The sequence below is a fragment of the Molossus molossus genome, unplaced genomic scaffold (genome assembly GCF_014108415.1).
Source record: "Molossus molossus isolate mMolMol1 unplaced genomic scaffold, mMolMol1.p scaffold_m16_p_20, whole genome shotgun sequence".
Taxonomy (NCBI): domain Eukaryota; kingdom Metazoa; phylum Chordata; class Mammalia; order Chiroptera; family Molossidae; genus Molossus; species Molossus molossus.
Window position 1 is genome coordinate 53,004,760 of NW_023425356.1, and position 23,893 is coordinate 53,028,652.

The 23,893-nt window shown below is 62.5% G+C and overlaps 1 protein-coding gene across 2 annotated transcripts in view; it reads right to left on the minus strand.

Annotated features, from left to right (window-relative positions):
• Window positions 1–2,553: 2,553 nt before the first annotated feature.
• PBX1 (PBX homeobox 1) overlaps window positions 2,554–23,893 on the minus strand; it is a 206,084-nt gene continuing 184,744 nt past the window's right edge. The window contains exons 6-9 of one of the 2 annotated variants that reach the window (XM_036273128.1): window positions 22,110–22,269; window positions 15,461–15,573; window positions 14,287–14,376; window positions 2,554–3,075 (exon numbers count right to left, since the gene is read on the minus strand). In XM_036273128.1, coding sequence (XP_036129021.1) covers window positions 2,983–3,075; window positions 14,287–14,376; window positions 15,461–15,573; window positions 22,110–22,269 — 456 coding nt within the window. In that variant the 3' untranslated portion in view covers window positions 2,554–2,982. The remainder of the gene's footprint in view (window positions 3,076–14,286; window positions 14,377–15,460; window positions 15,574–22,109; window positions 22,270–23,893) is intronic. The other variant, XM_036273129.1, reaches the window with a different exon arrangement.

Consider the following 23,893-nt stretch of genomic DNA (forward strand, 5'->3'; position numbering starts at 1 on the left):
CTCAGTTCTGGGTCTCAAAGTTAAGAAACATAATAACAACGCGTTAGGTTGTTTCTCTATGATGCTCACTAGCCCCACTTTTTTTTGTGTTTTTTTTTCCCGTTTTTCTTTTTTTAGTTTACAAAATGAATTACAGTCACTTTTAAACACGGTGGAACAGGAAATGGGTGTGCACAACTGGACACTCGTCTAGCATTCTTAAACTAATTCACAAATGCAGGAAAATAAAAGAGCGTGGGCCATGGCAATGCGGGCGCGGCGGGGGCGCCGCACGGGGGCGCTGTGGCGGAGGGCACCCCGTCCTGTCTGCGTGCTCCAGGGTCCTGCGGAAATTTCCTTATAAACACGATTCAATTCAGACCGCTTTTTTGGTTTTTTTCCTTTATCTGAATATACAAGAACATTCCTTATCAAATGTTCGCATCAGCGCCACGGAGAACGAGACGTCGCAAGAAACAATGGAAAATGCGGATAAAGCTGAGAGGGTCGCGGAGTGTTTTTTTTTTTTTTTTTTAAGTTTTTTCTTAAATTTGAGTTTCTGTAGTTTTATCTTTTTTTTTTTTTGGTATCGAAGTCAGGTTTTTCTGGGCAGAAAAGTACAACTTGGGGGGGGAGGGGAGGGGAAAGGCGACCAGCAAGGAAGACCCGCCAGCAGAGCCTGGAGGTGCCAGGGCCAAGCACTTGGGGCGCCGCCCACGCTGGGGAGTTAGGGAGGGGGAGCCATGAGGAGTTACTGTGGGTGAACCAAGGGCACCTCGCCACCAGGGACACCGCCGCGCCCACGCCCACTGGAGACCAGGTCCTGGGCAGGGCCGGGCGGGGGCTGACCGGGGAACCCCAGCGCGCTGTCCCCTTGCGTTCCGCTGAACCGAGACCCGGTGGCGCCACACTGGGTATGTGGTGTGGGGGGAGGTGGGAGGCACAGAGCGCCGCGTGTGACCGTGACCAGTGCGGGCAGGACCCACGGGCTGGTCTCTGTTCTCTCTGACCTGGCCTGGCCGCCATCCAACCCAAACCTGATCCTTCCTCCCAGCTCCGGGCCCCTGCGGGGGGCCCACTCAGGCTGCGGGGCCCTATCCCACGCCTGCGCGCGGAGACAGGCCCCGGGGTCTGATTGCTGGCGGCTGCCACGCAGCGCCCTCCGCGACCTCTGCCTGGAGCCCGCCAGGTGACAGCCAAGGCCAGACACGCCTCAGGCACACACCCCGCAAAGCGCAGGGGCAGGTTCCCGGTGCCCCTCAGGTGCCCCCTTCCCGCAGCCTCTGAGGACTTCCGAGGTCACGGCCTGAGAACCAGGCTCAACCTCTGCTAGTGAGGGAGCTGACCTCTATTCTAAGCAACCAACAGACCAAAGCCACCAGAAAAGCAACAAGGACCCTGGCTCTGCCATCGACCACGGCGGGGCACCGGCGGGGACCGGGAGTCAGCACGGGGAAGCCGCCGCCCCGCCTCACCTGGACCAGCTCGTCTCCGACCCCTGCTCCCCGACTTCACGTTTACAGGTTGGCGGGAAGGACACCTCCAGTCTCTCACAAGCCCTGGGGGAGCCCGGCAGAACAACCCCCATCGTACGGATGGAGAAATGAGGCACCGCGAGATCTGACCACCGCCGTCAACCAGCCAGAGCTGCCGGCTTCCTCCCTGGCAGGGTTGGCTAGGGGGGGCGTCGGCTCAGGGACACAAGGGAATCGCTTTCCGGGACACACGCCACACTCGCCTCCTTCCGATGCCCCCAGAGCAAGACGGTCACTGCCCTGGTTCCCTGGGAACATCACCCCCGTCCCCACACGCGAAGGTTCTCAAAAAAGCTGGGGGATAGACTGCCCGAGCCAAGTCTCATTCACCTGTGTCCTCCAGAACCCACGCGGTGCCCTAGACCCTGGACAATTCATGCCCAGTGCGCGGACGGACAGAACACAAGCGCTCCACAGCAGACGCCGTGCTGTGCCCGGCTGCCTGGAGCGTGAGGAAAGATGACACCGGGAACCGGCCTGTCCCTGGGGGTTGTTCTGGCGTGTGCGTGGCCACAGGTGCGTGTCGCTTCTGTGTCCGTGACCTTCACTCGGAGCTGCTAATTCTCTTTCGGGCTCACGAGGCGCAACGCCAGTCACTGACGCAGGTATCTGAGGCAGGTGACCAAGTTGGTCAGAGCCCGTGTGAGACCGCATCGCCTACAGGTGCGTGTGTGCGCGTGTGCACAGGTCTAGCTGAGGCTCAGGATGAGAACCGTCTCCTCCTCCGCGAGGTATTCACCACCACACCTGACGGACACCTGTCCCGCGGTGGTTCTGGCCCCGAAGTCTGTGCCTCTGGAGCCGGAACTGTTCCCAGGACGACGAGGAGACGGGGGAGCGGCCTTCCTCCCCCTGCACCCTGTCCCCGCCTCTCCTGCCTGGAATCGGTCGGTGGAGCTGAGCCCGGGAAATGGCACCTTCAGGAGCCCGGCGACGGCAGTGCCCAGGCCCAGCGGGGCTGGGAGGGAGGGGAGCGTGCGGACGGGGGGGGGGGGGGGGGGATGTGGTGGTCCCTGCGAGAGCGGTGAGCATGAGGCGGGGCTCTGTGCCAGGGGCTCGGTGAGGTGAGCCTGGCCCCTCAAACCACCAGCGTGAAAACATACAAACACGTTTATTATTCTCTGCGTTCTTTTCCTCTGTAAATTCCTCTAATTGTCGAAAATATCTTCCAGTGCTGGGTGGAGGGCGGGGCCGGGGTGAAGGGCTGAGGGTGAGGGTGGGGCTGGAGGCGGGCACCAGGCTGGCCGCTGGCGGCAGGGAAGGGTGGCTTCTACCCAGAAACAGGGGGACAGAGTATAAAGAAGTGTCCAGAGTGGCTGAAGTAGCTCCCACGGAAGAGAAGGGAAGGAGACGCATGTGTCTGCTGATTGCTTCGACCTCCAGTCTGACCGCGTCAGCGTGGGAGACGCCCTCCCTCCGGCCCCGCCCGGCTGGGCGCGGGGTCAGCCGGGATGCGAGGGCTGGGAGGTCAGTTGGAGGTGTCAGAGTGAACACTGCCAGGGCCTTCTGTAGGGGACGTCACGGATGAGGGGGTAGTGGCATCCTGCCAACCTCCATTAGCCTGGAAGGGAAGAAGGAGAGCAGTCAGGCCTCGGCGCCTGGGCTCTTTGAGCACAGCGATGCCTACGAGGAGGGCGAGGAGGGCCTGGCACAGTCCCTGCGGCGGGCACATCCCTCCGCTGGCTGTTCTGGTGGTGGATCCCCCACCCCCAGATGACCTTGGGGCCTCCCGTGTGCCTCCGGACAGCTTCCGCGCCACCCCTCCGCCCGACAAGGATGTTCGCGCTGTGGTGGGATGACGGAGTCCCCAGGCCGAGGGGCCCAAGTCCTGGCTGACTCTGGCCAGGGCACTTCCGCCCTCTGTGGCCAGGTTCCCCTTGAGAACAAGGTTGACCAGCTGCCTCCTAGGGTCCTTCCCAGCTCGGTAATCCCTGGGCGAGTTCCAGGTCCCCGCTCTGTGCCAGGCTCGGCTCCAGGTGCTCCTGGCACAAGAGGGTGGGACGCTGTCTGTCCTCAGCAGAGGACGGTCGCACAGCGGTGAGTTCGAGTCCAAGGAGCATTAGGGAAGGCTTCCTGGAGGAGGCGCCCTTGGAGGAGACCCCTGGGAAGTACAGAGGGGGACCCAGGAGAAGAGGTAAATCGTGCTGGGACCCTAGGCCTGGCCTGTGAGGAGACCTTTGGCGGGGGCACAGCGAGGAGCTGGGCTTCGGTCTCCATGTGCAGACTTCCCCAGCCTTGGTCTGCCGGGCGGCCTGTGCCAAGTAGTCCTGGCCACGGAGCTGCTCAAACCTGCTGCCTCCGTGAGTCAACCGGGCGCCCCTCCCCCAGCCCTCCCGCGAACCGCTGGGCACCCCTCCACCTGCCGCCCCCGCAAACCGCCCGGCGCCCCTCCACCTGCCGCCCCCGCGAACCCCCGGGGCGCCCCTCCACCTGCCGCCCCCGCGAACCGCCCGGGCGCCCCTCCACCTTCCGCCCCCGCGAACCGCCCGGGCGCCCCTCCACCTGCCGCCCGCGAACCGCCCGGGGCGCCCCTCCACCTGCCGCCCCAGCGAAACGCCGGCGCCCTCCACCTGCCGCCCCGGCGAACCTCCGATCGGGGCGCCCTCCACCTGCCGCCCCCGGAGAAAACGCACGGGCGCCCCTACCCTGACGCCCCGCGAACCGCCATGGGAGACCCTTCACCTGCGCCCCGCGAAGACCGCCGGGCGCCCCTCACCTGCCTCCCCCGCGAACACCGGCGCACCCTCCACCTGCCGCCCCCCGCGAACCACTCGGCGGCCCCTCCACATGACGCCACACGGAAACCACCGCCCTCCACCCTGCCGCCCCACCGCGAACCGACCGGGCCGCCCCGCCACTGCGCCCCCCGCGAACCGCCCGGGCGCACCTAACCTGCCGCCCCCGCGAACCACCCGGCGCCCCTCCACCTGCCGCCCCCGCGAACCGCCCGGGCGCCCCTCCACCTGCCGCCCCCGCGAACCGCCCGGGCGCCCCTCCACCTGCCGCCCCCGCGAACCGCCCGGGCGCCCCTCCACCTGCCGCCCCCGCGAACCGCCCGGGCGCCCCTCCACCTGCCGCCCCCGCGAACCGCCCGGGCGCCCCTCCACCTGCCGCCCCCGCGAACCACCCGGCGCCCCTCCACCTGCCGCCCCCGCGAACCGCCGGGCACCCCTCCACCTGCCGCCCCCGCGAACCGCCGGGCACCCCTCCACCTGCCGCCCCCGCGAACCGCCGGGCACCCCTCCACCTGCCGCCCCCGCGAACCGCCGGGCGCCCCTCCACCTGCCGCCCCCGCGAACCGCTGTGCACCCCTCCACCTGCAGCCCCCGCGAACCGCCCGGGCGCCCCTAGGGCAGCAACTTCATGGGAACAGCGACCCGCGTGCTGCCACCTCCCAGGGGAGCGACTCTCCCGCTGCCTCCTGCCTTGTGGTGACGTTCAGCGGGGAACTCAGCTTCGAGTTGTCCCCTTAATCAGCGTCTGATTTTCCTTTTGCTCCCAACATCCCTGTCCACGCTCTGAGGCAAACTCCCTTTACAAAGGACACCGTCCCTGTCAAGGTGCTGCCGTCGGAACCACACCGAGGGCCCAGGTGGGCAGGGGAGTCTGAAACCAAATGTGCCCGCAGGACCCGTAAAACATCCCCGAGGGGAGACCCGACACTGGGCTGGGAAGCCCGACATTTAGCTCCAGCGTGGCTCAGCGTGGCCCTCGGGGGCAGGATGGTGACCGGACCCAAGGTTGGGACACAATCTCGCATCCGAACACCTGGGCTTTCCAAACACAGATTCAGGGTAACTGGGAACCAATGGTGTCAGCACCGTAGCTCACTACTGACTCTAACCCACCCCAGGAACTGGGCCCAAGACTGCAGACCGACAGGCAGAGCCCACCACACTGACAAGCACCGGCCTGCGGGAGGAGGGGCAGGAAGCCTAGGACGGAGCCCTGGCTGACGGGACATGTACGGTTCCTCCTGGCCAAGCACCGAGCAGAGGTGCACCGAGCCCGGCGTCCTCTTCCTGGCCACCTGCCCGGCTCGAGCCCAGAGCAGCGGTGCTGGGCGGAGGCCCGGCCCATCCTCCGCTCTCTCCTCGGAGCTCCCCTGGGCAGCACCCGCTGATGCACAGAATTCATCACTGGACGTGACAGCCCGAGCGAGCCTGGCACTGAGAAACTCATCTGCAGCCCAGAAATGCGCTGAGGTGCCACAAAGCGGCTGATGTCAGCACCGCGAGGAGCTCGGTCTGCGCGGCCAGATGCCAGCATCACAGACCTCGGCAGGGCTGGGGAGGATGTGCTCTGGGCTCAGTCCCCCGGCACTGCTGGGCCGGCTGGGAAGACAAAGAAATGCAGAGGCATCGCCCCTCTCCCTCTGCGTGCACACATGTGTGCACGCACATGAACATGTGCACACCCACATGCACACACCCATGCATGTGCACACACCCACACATGTGCACACACCCACAGGCACACACCCACAGGCACACCCACGCATGTGCACGCACACACAGGCACACCCACACATGTGCGCACACCCACACACACACACAGGCACACACATGTGCACACGCCCACATGCACACACAGGCACACCCACGCATGTGCGCACACCCACATGCACACACAGGCACACCCACGCATGTGTGCACACCCACACATGTGCGCACACCCACATGCACACACAGGCACACCCACGTGCACACGCCCACATGCACACCCACGCATGTGCGCACACCCACAGGCACACACAGGCACACCCACGTGCACACGCCCACATGCACACCCACACATGTGCACACACCCACATGCACACACAGGCACACCCACGCATGTGCACACACCCACATGCACACACAGGCACACCCACGCATGTGCGCACACCCACATGCACACACAGGCACACCCACGCATGTGCGCACACCCACATGCACACACAGGCACACCCACGCATGTGCACACACCCACATGCACACACAGGCACACCCACGCATGTGCGCACACCCACATGCACACACAGGCACACCCACGCATGTGCACACACCCACATGCACACACAGGCACACCCACGTGCACACGCCCACGCGCACACCTAGGCAGTCACATCCCAGAGCCCTTTCCCCTGGAGGTCCGGGGGCACCGAGGTCCCTGCTATGTGTCCCCAGCACTGTGCAGTGAGCCTTCACAAGAGAGCTCCACGGTGAAGGGTGAGAGTCCCCTCAGGGACAAGACTGAATGAGTCCCTGGGGAGTTTCCATGGAAACAGGCCCATGCCATCCCTTCTCCAGCTGTGATCTTTCAAAAAATGATTCTGACCACGTCCTCAGACGGCTTGAACCTTCAGTGGCTTTGAGAGGAGGGCCCGTGTCCTCGTCAGGCCCACGATGTCCTTGATGTCCTTGACCTCGCTGCCTGGCCACTCAACACTTGTGGTTAATGCTTCGACCCCCCCGGCTCCTCTGGGGTTCCCACACCAGAGGGGCCACTTCCTGCCCCATCCATCCCGAGTACCCTGCTCCCCAATTCCACGCCCCTCACACCTGGCTGTGTTCAACCTGGGTCCAAGCATCCTGGTCCACCGTGCCCCCCGCAAGGCCGCCTCTGCGGCAGCCCGTCCTCTGCCGGCCTCACCCAGGCACCCGCGTGGCCCCGGGCGTGTCCTCGCCCACCTCGGGGTCACCTGCCAGCCCGTGAGCACAGCCTGGCTAGTCAATAATCACAGATGCTAATCAATGTCTGGGGGACCAGCAAAGATGTCAGGAAATCTCAGTCGCATCGGCTGTGGAGACACGTGGTCTCAGGCTGGTGGCCTCCACAACCCAGACTGACCGCCTGGACTGAGCTGTGCACACGCGGGAACCAGCCGAGAGCGAGCCCTGACCTCCTGGGAGGTCAGCCTGAAGACGGACAGAAAACGGACAAGTGAGGCGAGGGGCAGGAGAAACCGGTCGGGAGGCTCGGGGACAGACCGCAGGGCCTGGGGCAGAGCGAGACACTCAGCAAGACCGGGCTGGACATGGACCGGCTCTGTCCTGCCAGGCCTGTGGGCTGCGAAGGGCTCCGATCTAGGGAACAAAGACCTGTCTGCAGAGCAGCCGGTCAGTCAGGTCCCGGAGCTGCACCGTGGAGAGCTGAGCGCTCTGGAAGGCCCCGGTGCCCAGGCAGGCTGTCCGCCGATGCCCGTCATGCCTGTGATTGGGGTGCGACCCTACTAGCAACCCTCTTACTTTGGCTGCTGGACAAGGACCCAGCGGGGACACTTGACCCCACTCCTCAGGCTAGAAGACAGGAGCTCGGAGGTGAATTTTCCGAATGTGGCCCCTCTACCCGCCACGGTTTGTGGCCATTTCGAGTTTCAACCGCTCGGCTGCGAGACTGTGGGCACCGCTGGCAGAGACGCGGGACCCCGGCCCGGCCTCAGCAGGCCTCTCGGGGCACGCACACCTCACCTCCTGTGTCTCCGTCCACCTCGCCAAGCTGGGTTTGGGCGGGACCAGGCTCCTCGTCCCTTGTCGGCCTAACTTCCCACACCCCCGGGGGCCACACCGCGCTGCAGAGCCCGGGCTGACCGGACAGCCAGACGGCTGACCTCGTCCGTGTCCACTGGCAGCACCTGGACTCACTCTCTCCAGCCAGTGCCACCTATGGGCGCCCAGGCGCGGTCCAGACGCGGCACTGTCCCTGCCGACACCCACCCAGCAGCCTCCTGCCAGCACCTGGCAGCGGACCGAAGGACCGCGGGGCCGGCTCTGCGGTGGACGTGGTCTGGTCCAGGCCGCCCTTGTGTGCACGCTAGGTTTCCAGCGGCAGGCGGGGCTCTCTTGTTTCTGCTAACAGTGTAAACACGACGGTCACACATAACACCCCACACCCCGCGGACTCGGGGACTCTGAGGGCTGCAGGGACACTTAGGAAGTTAAAACGTAAGATTTGTTCGATTTCACTTTTCAGAGGCAAAGAAAACTCAGCTCGCCTGCTTTGGCTAAATGGAGGCGTCTTGGTGCAGAGAACTTTATGTCTGGACAAACCTCTGCACACAGACCTGCAAAACCAAAACACATCTCCTTATGCACTTCACACATGGTGTGCAAAAACACAATTTATTGTGTTCTCATTCAGCGAACCCAGGTTCAGAAAGCACAGCACCTAAGAAATGAGTGGGTGTGTGTGCACACTTTCACACACACTCATATGCAATCACACCCACCCACCCACACACACACCCGCTCATCCGCTCTCACATTCACACAATGCACTTACACATGCACACAATCACACACCCACCCACACATGCTCACAATCACACATGCACGCACCCACAAATGCTCACACACCTGCACACACGCTCACACACCTGCACACGCTCACACATACACGCTCGCACATATGCCCCCACAAACACGCTCACACACATACATGCACACACACTCACAGACACATATGCACACATGCTCAGACACACATCCACCCACACACATGCTAACACACGTGCATGCACACATGCTCACACACACACAGGCATGCTCACACACACTCACACACATGCATGCTCACACTCATGCTGCGGGAAGAGGCGCCGTACCCGACAACTACATTGCTCGTCTGCCACATCTGGACAGTCGGCGCCAAGGACTCGGCCCTCGCAGTGTAACGACCTCCTGGCTGACCCTCTACAGCCCTCAGCCCTTCACTCTATTCCCCGACGTTCGGCTTTGCTTTGCCGTCCAGGCGCCCTTCACGCAGGAGCACGCGGACACGGCGCAGAGCTCAGCGGCCGGGTCTACGAGCCGCGCACACCGCTCGTGGTGGACGCCCCGAGGCCGCCGACCGCCACGCCGGGAGCTGAAGGCCCCCGGTCTGACGGTCCGGGAGAGGCAATTAGCCCGGATTTCCAGGCCCACCGTGACGCCGCGGAGCCAACTCCTCGTCCCGGAGACTGGCAGCTTCGAGCACACGGAGGACATTAATGGCAATTTACGTGCCATCACTGAGACGGAGCCACAAAGGCTGCGCTGGCAGCCTCTTATTTTGAAGCCTATTATTTGTGGGAGGAACAGACTGCAATCACAACAGAACCTCTCAAAGCCCTTATCTCCGGTGACGCACCGAATCTATTTCAGGGCCCTAATTGCTATGTCACCAGAGAGTTTGCTGCTTAATGCACTCAGATGGCATTTAGTGTTTGCAGGGTCGTTACCGCCGGCAGGCCGGGGAGCCTGGTGGGGCGCTGGGGGTGCAGTGGGGTGCGGCCTCCATTGTGCCTCGTTGATTCAGGGCGGGTCTTCTTGCCTGAGAACTCTGTTTACAGACACAATGAGAGCAAAGGCTTGGGAACCACCTCGGGACCGTGCACACACCTGGCACGTCCCATGGCACGCCAGGGGTGCGGGGGGCAGCCTCGTCCTGCTGGGGTCCTCGTCCACGTGGAAAGCGGTCCCAGACACGTGTGCGGTGGAGCCCTCACAGCCTCACGGTGGGCTCGGGCGTCGGCAGAAGGGGAAGGGCAGGGACCCGTCCAGGACGCATCAACGCTCACAGGTCGCGAAGAAGACTCAGGGCACTGACGTGGCCTCCAAAGACGAAAACGTCTCGTCTGGCTAAGTCCCGAGAAACCTTTTCAAATACACCGGCTCTGTCTGTTCAACCCGGCTGAGCTTGCACAGGTTTACCGACAACGCGTGGCGTGGAGGGTTGTACTAGGCACGAGGTAACCCTCAGGACACGTTGGGCGCAATGACCTGCAGAGAATGCGTAGGTTCTGTTTTGTACCCCGGGTTTTTCAGGGACCAGGTACCTCGAGGACACCTTCTCGAGTCAGCTGCAGCCTGATTCTCTTCCTAAGATCAACCCTAGCTTCCCTCGCACACCTGCCTTCAGTTTCCCGAGGGTGACAACTCGCTTTCCCACCTGAACTGTCCACAGAAATAAACAGAATGAGACGGGGGTGGAGGGCGGGGGGCTTTTACTATTTTCCAAGGGTTTCTAAGTACAGAGGGGATGATGTCCTACTGTGAGAGCCCGGAATGCATTTACAAGACCAACGGGCACACGGAAAACATCTCACTAGTAACCAGACAGAAACGAACTGAAATCAAATACGAGTGAGACTTGGGGGGGGGGGGCACATCTGGGGACCTGCGGAGTCATTGTCACTGAGCTTGCAAGGGAACGGGTTCGATCGTGGGCGGAACACACTGCTGGACCGACCAGGAGACTTTACCCTCCGTGACAGAGGGTCAGACTCGTTATATCCTTTGATCCGTCAAATCCACTTTCGGGAATGTCTTCAAGGAAATAACAGAAAACCTGTGGCTCTCTGCACCTAATTCCCTCAGCGATGATGTTCACCACAGTATCATTGATAATAGTAAAAAATAAGGAAAACAACTTCCCTGTCGCCAGGTAGAGACGGAGTCAAATCACGGACCTTCCCCGCGACAGGCTCCTGACGCAATTACAGAAGGATGTTTGAGGAAACATGCGAACCACTCGCGATATATTTTTAGGGAACTAAGTGGGCTACGAAACGACATGTTTGCTACGATCAGCACTTTTCCGCACCGACACAAACACACTCACACACACAAACGCCAGGAGGCTGCTGAGCAGCAAGTTCACGGCGATTTTCTCCCGCGTGACTTCCCTGCGGTCCCCAAACGCCCCACGTTAAACACCATTCTGTCATCAGGCGAAAAGGGACGCGGGCAGGGACACTGAAACGAGGGTGTGAGGGAAGCCCGGACTCTCTGCGGACCGGAGCGGTGACAGCAGACGGGAAGGAAGGGCCGGCCAGCGAGGTGGTCTCGTGTCTGACCGACACACCTGGACACTCTCTCCTGGGCTCACCGCCACCCTCAAGCCCGCGAGGTCGCCGCTGTCACCCGAGACCACAGAGCATGCTGGGAAGGACGGGCCGCAGGTGGCTCTCCGTCCCCCTCGAAGCAAAGCCCCCGCCAGATCCATGTCCTCACCGCCCTCCGTGGGAACCACCTCCCGGGAAAACTGCTCACCCAGGAGCAAGGGGCCGACGCCGTGGGCTCTCACCACCGCATGTCACCCGGCACCGGGCGGCGCCTGCCAGGCCTCCCCTGAGCAGCCCCTGCGGCCGGAAGGGTGGGTGCACGGCCCGCTCTCCAGAAGAGGCTCCACGCCGGCCGGGACACGCGTGTGGGGCGACTCCCAGCCCCGCCTCCCCACGCTCTCTGCAGGCAGGGCCGGGCTCCCAGGTTCAGTGGGTGCTGCAGGGGCACACGCGGGTCTGTGCACCCCCAGCCGGGGGTGAGGGGAGCTGCCCAGAAACACCCTCCCGGGGGTGAGACACGACCCAGAGCCCAGATGGGAGGCTCAGCTGCCCCGGGCGGGGGGTGTTTTCCTTTCTTGGCTGGAACCTTTCGTTTCTGTCCTGTCTCTTCTGGTCTCCCTGCTCTGCCCCCCTTCTCCTGACAGCCACGGCCCATTCCAAGTGCACACGTGTGCACACACACAGACATACGCACATTCGCGCACAGGCACACACACAAGGACACACACACAGATATATACACATTTGGACACACACACAAATATACAACTCACACACACATGAACACACAAACACACAGAGACCTTCACACATTCACATACAGACATACACACAAGTTCACACACACACGGACACACACACACATGGACATACACAGAGATATGCACAAACACATACATACACAAGCACATACACAACACACACACGGACACACACACACGCCCCAGCAGCTCATCCCACTACCTGACAGCACACCTCCCTCTGAGCAGCTGGGTCTCCGGCAGGTGGCACGATTTGAAATCGCTACCGAAGAAACACACCCTGAGCCCACTGGCCGTGTACCCTCTGCCTGGCACATTAAAGACCCAGAACAAACCAACACCGTCCACGGGAGGACGAGGGCTCCCGGCGGCACTGTGCAGCTGGTCTGGGCAGGCTTACGTCCTCAGACACACCGTCAGCACATGTTTGGTTACAACGCTCCAGCAACGACTCCCAGCCCAGGACGCCACCAGGGGGCTGCGCCGACCCCCGAGCCCGAGGGCGTGCACCCGGTGGGAGAGATGCCAGCGCAGGGAACCGTAGCCGCTTCCTGCCCCATCACGCACCTCCGTCAGCTCCTCTGAGAGCCCACATCCCCTCCGCACGCTCACGCAGACCGCGGCTCTCTGGAAAGCCCTGTCTGGTTCTGTCAGGAAGTACGAAAGGCCTGTGGGCCGGGGACCCCCCACTCCCCCACCCCCCATGGCCACGGCACCCGTCTGGGACCCACTGTGGAGAACACGCTTCTCCATCACGCGGGCCGTCCCCGGCAGGCTCCGCAGCTCAGCCGTGAGTACCTAGCACACAAGGTCCCTCAGCTCAGCTCCGGAAACCCCCCGACGGCCCAGAGCACAGGGGCCGGACCAGCTCCGAGGCTGCGCTGTGCTCCCGGGAGGACCGGTCAGTGCTCCCTACGCTCGGCGGGGCTCTGCCTGAGGAAGGTGGAGAAAGAAGAACTCCCACTGGGACAGGCCGGAGTCGCCGCCGAGACCCGCACAGCCTGGCGTTGACGCCAACGCCCCATCGCGGAAGCCGGGAGCCCGTGGTGAGGTCTCGAGACGTCTGGGCGGCCGGCCCCTCTCTGGGGAACCCGGGCCGGCGGAAGGCCCCGCAAATGTTGGTGTGAGATGATTTTCTTTGAATCTGCTCCTCGGGGGTCCCCCCTTCAGGCAGGTTCTTCATGGTGAACCCAGACTCTCCCGGGCGACAGTGTCTAAAACCAGCATGGACCACCCACCTCCTCTCCGGTCTCATCCCCGCACCCTCGTCTGCTGGGCCGCGGGGCCTGGTGCCCTGGGCCCTCTGGTCTGGCCACAGTCACGTGTCGGACCACTGGCAGCTGACAGGTCATCACCACCTTCCTAGCGGACACAACACCCCACTCGGCACAGACGAGGATGACGAGTGTACACGCCGACTTCCCCTCCTTCCAACCCCAATTTAGCTAAATCCGAAACAACAAAAGAAAACCCTCCCGTGGACGCGCGTTCTCCACAGTCTCCGCCCACAGTCCCATGGGCGCCGCCCACGCCCCCGGAGCCCAGGACGCCACCGTCTGAAGAACAGCCTCCCTCCGCAGGCTGCCCTGGTCCCGGCTCGCTGTCACCGCTGCTGCGACAGCGGACGATTGATCTGAGAAATCGAGTTGGATTGCTGTCCCAAATCTACACTCGGCTCTCCTCGTGTCTGTCTGATCGATTTCGCTCGGCGAGACGCGGCTTGTCGCTATGAATTTTCATGCTAAGCCGGGAGCCGCCAGGGCAGGCTGGCCCGCACCCTCCCCACCCCTTCTGCACACCGGCCTCTCCGCTCATCATTTCTCTGGCCGTCCTTCGGGTCGAAGCAAGTGTCCTCTTAGACCGCGGACCTGGACGCCATGCCCACCGGCTACCGCCTTCCCGCCCGGTCCCCAGGCCCCGCTCATGGCGACACCGCGACCACAGCTGGACTGGGCGGCGCCTGTCCGGCCGCTCCTCGAGGCTCAGGCCATGTGGCCACAAGTGCCTTGCAAACACGGATGGTGTCTGACAGCCCCGCGCCGGCGGCCTGCGCGGAGCCCACGGTTTCCGCGGGGAGGATGCTGCCGGCGGCGTGGCCGAGACAGACGCGAGAAGCCAGGGGACCGTGCCGCCGAGGCCTGGCCTACGAGGTCCCCGTGGCTGTGAAATAATTGGCGGGGAGGGGATGGGGGGGCTTGTTTCTTACACTGATGCCCTGCGGACTGTACATCTGAGTGGCCGCGAGTCCGTCACTGTATCCTCCTGTCTGGCTGATAACATGGCGAAGAGTATCCACCTGGAGACGAACAGAGAGGAGGTCAGTCAGGGGGACGCAGGGACAGCGCGTCACAGGGGCCGCCCTCGGAGCCCTGTTCCTGGGGGCCACCGGAGGAAGCCGGCCCCTCCCTAAGCCAACCCGTGTCCTCTCTGAGCCCAGCGAGGTGGACAGGAACGTGGCAGCAGCAAGCAGGGACCCCCCCCCGAAATACTTCCATGAAGCTGCGCAAGACGGCAAGGGTTGGGGTGCTGGAGGGGCACAGGGGGGAGGGCCGGCCCCCCCACACCTGGGCAGCTTTTTGCTGGGTGCCCCGTGAAAGACAGGCTGTTTACAGGGGACTTGGCCAGCCACTCACCGAGAGCACAGGGTCCGAGGACAAGCGACGGCCAGCTGTTTGGTCACTTGACCAAAGTCTGACCGTGGCTCCTCAGGTGCACCCAGGCAGTCACCTGCGTGAGGGGTGCACCGCTGGACCCCGAGTGCCCCACGGTCCCTCGCCCGCCGGGTGTGAGGACAAGCTGCTCCCAGGGGCACCCCGGTCACACCACACGGCCTCAGCTTTGCTCCCCTCTGTGGCCCGAGACTCGGCACCAGAACAGAAGCCCCTGGACCTTCAGAGACTGAGCAGACCTGTCAGGTTGACCCGGCTGGGCTCCCAGCTGCACATGGAGGCGTGAGCCCCAAAGTGCCTGCCTTCTCGGGCTCAGCTCCACTCGGGCAGACACCGAGTGGGACCCCAGAGCCAGAGGAGACCTGCAGAGCAGACACCCCGCGAACAGGCCCTCCTTCCCCTCCGGGAACACAGGACGTGCTGAGAACACACGCCGGGCAGCCTGGTCCCCTCGCCCGGGCAGCCTGGCCCCTCGCCCTGGGCCTCTCGCTCCGGTCCCGCCTTCCCAGTGTGACGGACAGGCCAGAGCCAAAGGCATTCACCAGCGTGGACGAGGTCCCTCGACAATGGTTGTCTTTGCTGCGGTTTGGTTTGGCGGTTGCTAAGGTCCGTGCCTATGTCTCCCCCTCTCCGGACCGGAGCGGGCAGTGCCGATCCGACCGGGCGCCTGGACGCCGACCCCTCCACCTGGCGGCACACGCGGGTCCCTACCTGCGACTGCACGTTGGCTCCAACCTGGGCCCCTTGGTAAGAATCCCCATTGAGGGACTGCACGCTCATGAACAAATCTCCAGAGTTTGACATGTTAAAAGAGCTGGAAGAACCTGGAAAGGAAAGGGCGAGGCACCTGGATCAGAAAGGAGCAGGCTCCGTCCCGCGGCAGCCGAGGACAGCGGCATGCACAGCGACCCGGCCGCACCGCCAGCAGGGCCTCCGCAGGGCCTGGTTAGTAGCGTGGAGAGCAGAGCAAGCGACAAGGGTGCGTGGGTCCCTGTTACTGAAGCCACGTGAAGCCACGTCTCTGCAGGTGCCCCAGGACTGGTCCCTCGACAACGCCAAGCTGAGAAAGGGGACGTCTGTCCTTTGCCACTTCGTCCAGCGGAACTGGAGACAGACTCCAGACCCAAGATCTCCTTCCCGGCTTGAGAGTCCGGGGTGGCCAGGGGACCGAGCTGGGGAGCGTGGGCTGGCCGTGACCCTTCCACCTCCGCCACGGGCACACACGCTGGGCAGCGGCCTGCGAAGTGCGGCGCAGTCTGCCCATCCCGTCGCCCGGGGGCGGCACCGGGACAGGTGCGCAAGGCGGCGCCCCAGCGGGCTGGCCCCGTGGCGTGCCCGACTCTGCAGGAAGGCGGAAGGGCCTCGCTGGGTGGCAAACAGACCGAGAGGGCGTCCAGGGTTGCGAGAGCGTGTGAGCACAGGTGACCCTCCCTGCTGCTGCCATCGTGGGGGGAGAGGAAGAGGGGACGGGCCCCAAGGCGCCAGCATGCACGAGGTGTGAAGTGCTGAGAAGTGATAAAAGCAACAATAACAACAACAGCAGTAACAGCAACAAGCGAGTCCCAGGACGAGCAGTCAGCCCTGGGCCTTCCCTCCCAGAGAGGGAGCCTTCTCCCAGTGTTAGCCTCGAGGCCCATCCTGGCCCCCCGTGCCCGGGCACACCCAGCCCCCCACGCAACCGAAACCAGGGTGTGGAGAAGCCGAATGTTATCCTGCGTCATCATGCAGCTCAGCGCGGAGCAGAGAGAGCTTGCGTGCAAGGTGGGTTAAAGGATGGCGTTAGCCTGGAAGAGGAGACCGTAGGGACCCAGGTCAGTTCCACGCCGCTGCTCCCAACCCCAGGGCACGCCAAGTGCCCTCTCGCCCTGTCCTGAGACAGCCATCGTCCGCGTGGACTTGCCCACCAAGGGTTCGTGCCCAGCTCTGACCTCTCCTCTCTCAGGGAGCCGCCCTGCCTCCCGGGCCCAGTTCAGCTACGCAGGACGGACGGAAGGAAGGCGCCGATTCTCCCCACGGAAGGACCACGTCCCTAGCAACGCCCCTGCGCTCAGCGAGCCGCCGTCCCCTCAGCCTTCAAAGGCCAGAGCCACTGAGAGGAACCAAAGGATTCACCCGAGGACGGTTCGCCTGGGGACACCTCGCGTTAGGAAACACTGTTTATCTGGGCTCTCGGGGTGTTCATCTCCACGCAGGGACCCGGCTGCTTTGCTGCATAAGCTGAGCTCACCCCCGCTGCCATCTTTGGGGGTAGGGGATGACCCGAGCACCCCCTGAAGGGCTGTGACATCGCAAGGCTCTGCAAACACCTGTCTCGTCCGACATGTGTCTCCGTGCAGCTCACCCAGAAGGATCAGAAAAGCTGGGTCTCGGGAAAACCGGCACGAGGTCTGAGCGGGTCCGGCCTGGCCTGGAACGCCGGCCCCTCCGCTGTGCGAATTCCCAGGCCTCTGGGCCCTACTCATGTCCCTCGTAAATCTCCCTGTTGACCCCAGAACATAACCGAGACGATAAACCACTTTTCTACAAGCGTGACAATACACACGTGCGTTTCCGAGAGATCAGGACCGAGGACGGTGAGCTCCAAGGCCCCAAACAGTAGTTGCGTCTATGACATCGGATCATTTTCCCGGGGAGCGTGCGGTGTGCGGTATGAGGGTTCGGTTATTCCCAAAGAGGAATAAACACACACTACAGACGCCGGCGGATGGCGTGGTGGGAATCGGCACACACACTGACAGACGGGAGAAACCCCCAAAGGGTTACCCAGGTAACATGGCATCCACGGACCATGAAGGCCCAAATGTGCCTCTTACAAGATACACACTGCCATCAACACAGGTGATTTCAAACATATATGTGCACAGATGAGCGGTGACGGTGCCCCCAGGACGGAGATAACGCGCATGGCAGTGACCTTCGCGCCAGCCGGCTCTCGAGCCGTAACTGCAGGCGGCCCGGGCGGGCGGCGCCTCGTCAGCATTTCCTGTCTCCTGCGCGTGTACAACTGGATCCTGACTCTGGTTCGTATCTGGAGGCGGTGGCTGTGTTCAGGGACCGGAGTCCACAGGGACATCTAAACGAAGGCAGGTGCTCCCTCCTGCTCTGGGCGTGGGGAGCGCCCGTCTCGGAAAGAGCCAGAAAGACGAGACTCCGGGGCGGAGAGGACGGGCTCTCGGGCAGGCGTGGTGGCCTCGGGATGACCTCGGGCAGCTCCGCCTGCCTGCCGAGGTCCTCGGGGACCTCACCCGTGGGTGGCCGTAAAGTCAATTCGTAAAGCGCTCTGGGATGAGGGCCCGTGCTCGGGGAGGGGGGGGCAGGTGTGGAGCTACACCCCACTCGACCAGACTGGGGGCGCGGGTCACCGTGGGCCCCACACGTGCGCTCAGGCAGACGTGACGATGTGAGAACACCCACGTCCTAAAGACTGAATTTCTCAGAGTCTTCAGGGCACTTACATCTGTGCAGGAGAAAGAGAACCAGGAACTGTCGTCACCCAGAGGGAGAACGTGAACAGTCACATCTACACAGCACCCCTGGCCGTTTGGGCCCGAGACCGCTGGGGTGGGGACGTCGTAGGTGCTGTACTGTGGAGTGACCAGCCACCTCCCCGGCCTCATCCACCTGGCGCCAGGAGCACCCACCCTCCCGAACGGTGAGCCCGTCCAGAACGTCCCTCGGGCGCCAGCCTGGGGCGCCGAAGACCTGGAGCAGGACCGGGCGGCGGGCCCCTCCGCAGGAGCTCAGCGCTGGCCGGTGTCCGCTCCCCGCTGCTGCATACCCTCGCGGGGCAGCTGTGCACACGCGGCCCGACTGCTTGCAGGGTAAACAGAAACGCAGGCAGAGCAGGCGCCCTGGTCAGAGTGGGCCCCACGCCCTCTGCAGGCTCACAGGACTGAGCCCCTCGCTCGGCGGAAGCCTACCCAGGTCTCAGGCTGGCCTCTCTGTCCCTCAGGCCTCCCCAACTCAAAGTCATTGCTTTCTGCTTGGGGCAAAGTACAGAAGGGACAGGTTTCCCGGGCCGACGGGAAATCCCGTGGTGCCTGAGGCTGCGATTCATTTCCCACGTGGACGTTAAGGTGAGAAACAGAAGAGATGCAACAGGAAACGTCAGGGGGACACACTGTTCCACTTGGTGTTAAGACACAACGTTAGGAGGGTTCCTGGGGGGTCCTGGACATGTCGGTCACCTTCTCTGGCCTGGGACCACCTCTCTGAACACGACTCCTCCACCAACCCCGGAAAGCACCAGGTGTCCTAGGTAGGGGTGGAGTGAGAATGTGAACCCCACTAACCTAACAGGGCAGGTGTCCCCGACACGGACATGCAGCTGAGCAAACTCTCCAACCTGGGCGTGCGAGCCCCAGGGCACCCCAGATCCCGATCGGGACAAACGCTGATGCCACGGCAGACCCCAGCCACGGCAGACCCCAGCCACGGCAGACCCCAGCCACACCCCAGCCACACTCCTCCTTCTCAGACGCTACAACGCCCCCCATCCTCCCTCCTTCCACCACAGCCCGTCTACCTGGGATCTCAGTCCTGCTTCTACACTCTCGTCGTCAATGAGAAATGGAGACCTCATCACTCAAGGTCACCCCGGAAAAACGTTGGGCCCGGGGTTATAATTATTGTTTCAATGGGCCCCCGTTTTTGTGTTCTGTGTGTGTGTGTGTTTTCTTTCTTTCTTCCTCTCCTCCATGCATTTTGCCCAACTCTGCGGATGTAAAATGTGACGTGTGCCGAGCATCTCTGGGTGCTTGCTCATCCGCCACAGGCCCTGGTTTCAAGTGACTTCTACGAATTATGCTGAAGGAAACAGACCCAGCGTGGATCGACAAATAGGATATTTAGACGTGTCTTGATAACGAGGCTCGACACGGGAGCCCGGGAGGGAACACCTGCTCGACAGCCCCTCCCTCAGGAGAGACGAGTGTCTGTGCCCAGTGAGCCTGAGCAGCCTCCGGCGGTGGACACAGAGCGTCCCCGACACGAGACTTCAAGCTCGGCCAGACTACATTTCCACCCGGTTCCCTTTCCACGGAGACTCGCCATGTCCTTCCACGACCGTGTCTCCCTCAGCATCGTCGGAGAGCAGACACGACCCTGGACACCCCGCTGGAGGGGTTCGCACGCGTTCCGGTTCTCCCCGCGTCTGGGCAGCGGTCCGGGGCGTGCAGAGAAAGGAACTCAGGCGGCCCACTCGTGGGTGCCGGCCAAACGCTCACCCCTTAGAGCGGCCCGCTGCCGCACGCGCAGCACGTGGGGGCTCTGCTGCACCTCCTGTCCCGGCCGAGGGGCCGCTCACTGAACGGTTTGGCCCGAATTCTCTGCAATGACTTACTGGTGCTCAGAACAGTTGGGACGCGTGAGCCCCCAGGACACTGTCCCGGAAAACCAGTCACAGGGTGACATTCCAAGGGGGCCAACGAGCTCTAGACACGGACCAGGGCCAGCGTGCTTCCCGCTCTCCTTTCACGTGCTTTAGGGAAGGAGCAAAGTTCTGGACGTGGTGATGAGGGGAGTCCGCAGGGCCCCGTCCGAAGACGGGTCGTAGATGGCACCCAGCCGCCCGCCGGGTGTGGGTCTGGTCTGGGGCAGGTCTGTGGGCGCCTGGAGACGGGAAAGCAATGTCCACATGGGCTTTGCATCATCACAACCTCTGCGGAGTGTCGAGTGTGTTCTGCGAACGCACAGAACGGCACTCCTTCCAAAGGGACAGCGAAACGTCAGCCTCCGTCCGGCGCAACGCCCCGGGGGCTGCTGGTCTGACGTGGGTGGTCACCGACCACATGGGGAGAAGGGACTGGTTCTTAGCCATGAGCCTAGATCCCTGGTCAGCTACCCCGTGATGGCGGAGGAAGGGGACACGCACGGAACCTCCAATGGCACGTACGCCCCGCGCGTCCCGCAGCCGGAAGGATGCCGTGTGTCTCACTGCGCCCTCGCTTCCAGAGCCCGGCCCCTCGGCACGCGGGAGCCGCTCACATCCGAGGAGGCCGCGACGGCACAGCCCGGGACCTGGGGAACATCGTGGCGAATATGTGTGTCTAGGAGCCCACAGGAGACGTGGAACCGCGTGTGTCTCTGAGAACAGCCCGCCACGGGGCGGGAGGGACCTGGACGAACAAGCTTTGGGGTCACAGACACCACCTACCCCTGGACAGGCTGGAGATTAGATTTTAGCTGACATATTTAAATGTGTGACCCTTTAAAATTGGAGGCAGCGCCTGGCCGGTGTGGCTCAGCGGTTAGAGCATCAGCCCCTGGACCAGAGAGACCCGGGTTCGGTTCCCGCTAAGGGCATGTACCTCGGTTGCAGTTTGTCCCCGGCCCTGGTTGGGTCGTGTGGGTGGCAGCCACTCGATGTGTCCCTTTCACATCGATGTTTCTCTCTCTCTCTTCCTTCCACTCTATCTGAAGATAAACGCAAAAATGTCCTCGGGTGAGCATAAAATAAAATAAAATAAAACTGGAGGCATCAATTTTCCTAGGTGTGCATGCCCAGGCAGGGGCAGGCTGCCATAATCGGAGGTCAAACTTACTTTATAAGGAAGTGTTTCTGGTTTTCCCCTTAAAACACAAAACACCAACATGTCTTCCAGAGCATACAAACACGAAGGTTACAGTTGATGCATTTTTGACTATTGTTTTCCCACCGAGGGACATTCAGAATCAGTGATATGAAGCACACCCCACACTCTGCTGAGGGAGCCTACACCCTGGAACTGGTGGGACAGTGGCTACCATGAAACCAGGAACACAGCACACGCCCGACACTGTGACGTGACGACGGCAACCGGAGTGACCGAACGCGTGCCGGGCGCTTCCCTTCTGTGGTCTACACACGGGAGTCCGCAGAGTAAAATCGTGAGGAGTAACAACTGTGAGAAGTACAGGGGAGTCACAGTCAGGCTTTGTGGAGCCAAACGTCCGCACGAGACAGTTGCCAGACAAGGGGACACTGGTGCCCAGAACCCACACTGATGGGTGAGCCGGACAGTGCGGATGGGGTAGCAAAGCCAACGAGGGTAAAATTCCCGTGAAACAGACCAAATGCTAGGACCCCCGGGGGGAACTACGTCCAAGTGCCCGGTCTAGCCGCATCCCTGAAGGGGGAACGGAGAGGTCACCTGTCAACACCAGCCGACGGACACCCCGCCGCTCCCCTGCAGGCGCGCCTCTCGTACCCGAGCCACGCCTCGCTCTTCGGAAATGAAAGGCGAACCCCTGGGGCGTCCACAACCCAAAGGACTCACAGATACGTCCATCGAGAAACCCGGGGGTTCCAAGGAAACCCCGATGCAGAAAAAGCAAGTGTAAAAATGGGGCCCAGTCCCCCCGAATCGAAGAGGAAACTAACCAGCCGAGTTGGGAGTTGAGGGCGAGTTAGCTTGGCTTCCGTGGGCCGACACATTGGTAGCAGTGACGGCCGTTTTAGCAGCATAGATATTGGCTTCCTCTTGAAATTTACCTATGTTCTTCTTGTACCGGATGCGCTTATTCCCAAACCAGTTTGATACCTGGGCGGGGCGAGAGAAGAGAGAGCGTTAGCATGTCGTCCTGGGGGGGACACCGGGCGCCGGTCTGCTCCAGTTACGGTCCCACGGGCTCTGTGGAAAGGTGGGAGTCGCGCCCCAAGAGCAGCAGCGGTGTGGAATGAGACTTGAGCTGAACAGGGCGCAGTTCAGCACGACCAGGGGGCGGAATGTCCCTGCGGGGGGAGCCGCTCGTTTCAACCGGGACCCTCGGCGTCGAGGGCAGGCGCCGGAAGTCTGCTGACCTCTTAAGGTCACTAAAATCAAAGGCATTAAAAAATAACCAGCGTAGTCTCTGCAAGAATTTTCTTGGTCTCCGCATCAGGGCTAATGCTGACTCTGGGCAACCCAACGCCCCTGTACATCTCCATCGACGTCAGGGGCTACATTCGCGTTTCGGGGGAAGAAGCCGCCACGTGGACCAGATGCTCGTCCAGCTGCGCGGCACAGACCTCATCAGTGTCCTGCGGACTTCGCTGTGTGTGAGCAAAGCCGCCTGCCCACCTCCCCGCGGGAACTTCAGGCTTCCAGGTTGAAGCCGACACGGACGAAGCTCATCCCTGTTCCCATGTTCGTTCAGCTCCTTGGCGAGGCGGACGGCAGCTGCCTGCGCCCGGGGCCCTCGCCCCCAGCCCTCTGCCGGGCCCCGTGGACACCGTGAAGGGGGGCTCCCTCCGTCTCCTGCCTGGGCAGGAGAGTTGAGGCGCCGCGTCCCAGATGTGGCTGAGCACGAAGTGCTGGGGGTTTACATAATCGCAGAACCAGCTGTGAATCTGCTGAGGGGCGGCAGCGACAGACAAAGGAAATTCTTGCAGAGCTCACTGACTTCTGAACACGCGAGGGGCACGTGCACGCTAACCCTCGTGGTCCCCCGCGGGGTACAGGACGCCAGGGCTTTGCTGTGAATGCAAACTATTGCCATTGCATTCGTCCAACGAGAGACCGTCAGTGAGACATCGCTCTGTCCCTGTAAATCTTGTGCGACCGGAAAACAGTTAAACCAGAGACGGAGGGCACGTCTGGGTCCCTTCAAGGACCACGCCGTCTAATTTCACCCCAAAGTCCTGTCCACTCACACCGCTGGTCACCGTGGCTGCCTCCTGACATCGAGAACACAGAGGAGGAGGCTGGGTTCTTTGGAGGGACCCGGGTGAGCTGGGAAACGGGGACATGAAGGTCGTTTGGGGGACTTTGGAGGAAGGGACGGGCCCGAGGGATGATGAAATCGGGTTCGAGCGAGGCAACAGGAGAAGGAAGAGTGTGGCGGAGGGACGTGTCGGGGACAGGTCCCTTCTGGGCGGGAACAGCACCCGGGAGGGAAGGCCAGGTCCGTTGGGCATTCCTGGTGGCCCACCTGGTGGTGTCACACACCCCGGGCGGCGTGTAGAACCAGGGTCCTCATTAGTGAACTCCCTGGTCAGCACTGCGGACAGAGGGGCCTGCCGGGACCTGGGCGACAGATCAGTCTGAGACGGGTGGGCCCTGGGTTCTCCGGGGAGACGTGGAGGCACGTGCTAGGGGTGAGGAGCCCGCGGACGGAGCCCTGGCAGTCAGTGGGAGGCAGGGCTGTGGGTCTGTGTCCCAGGAGAGAAGTCCCATCGGACGTGAG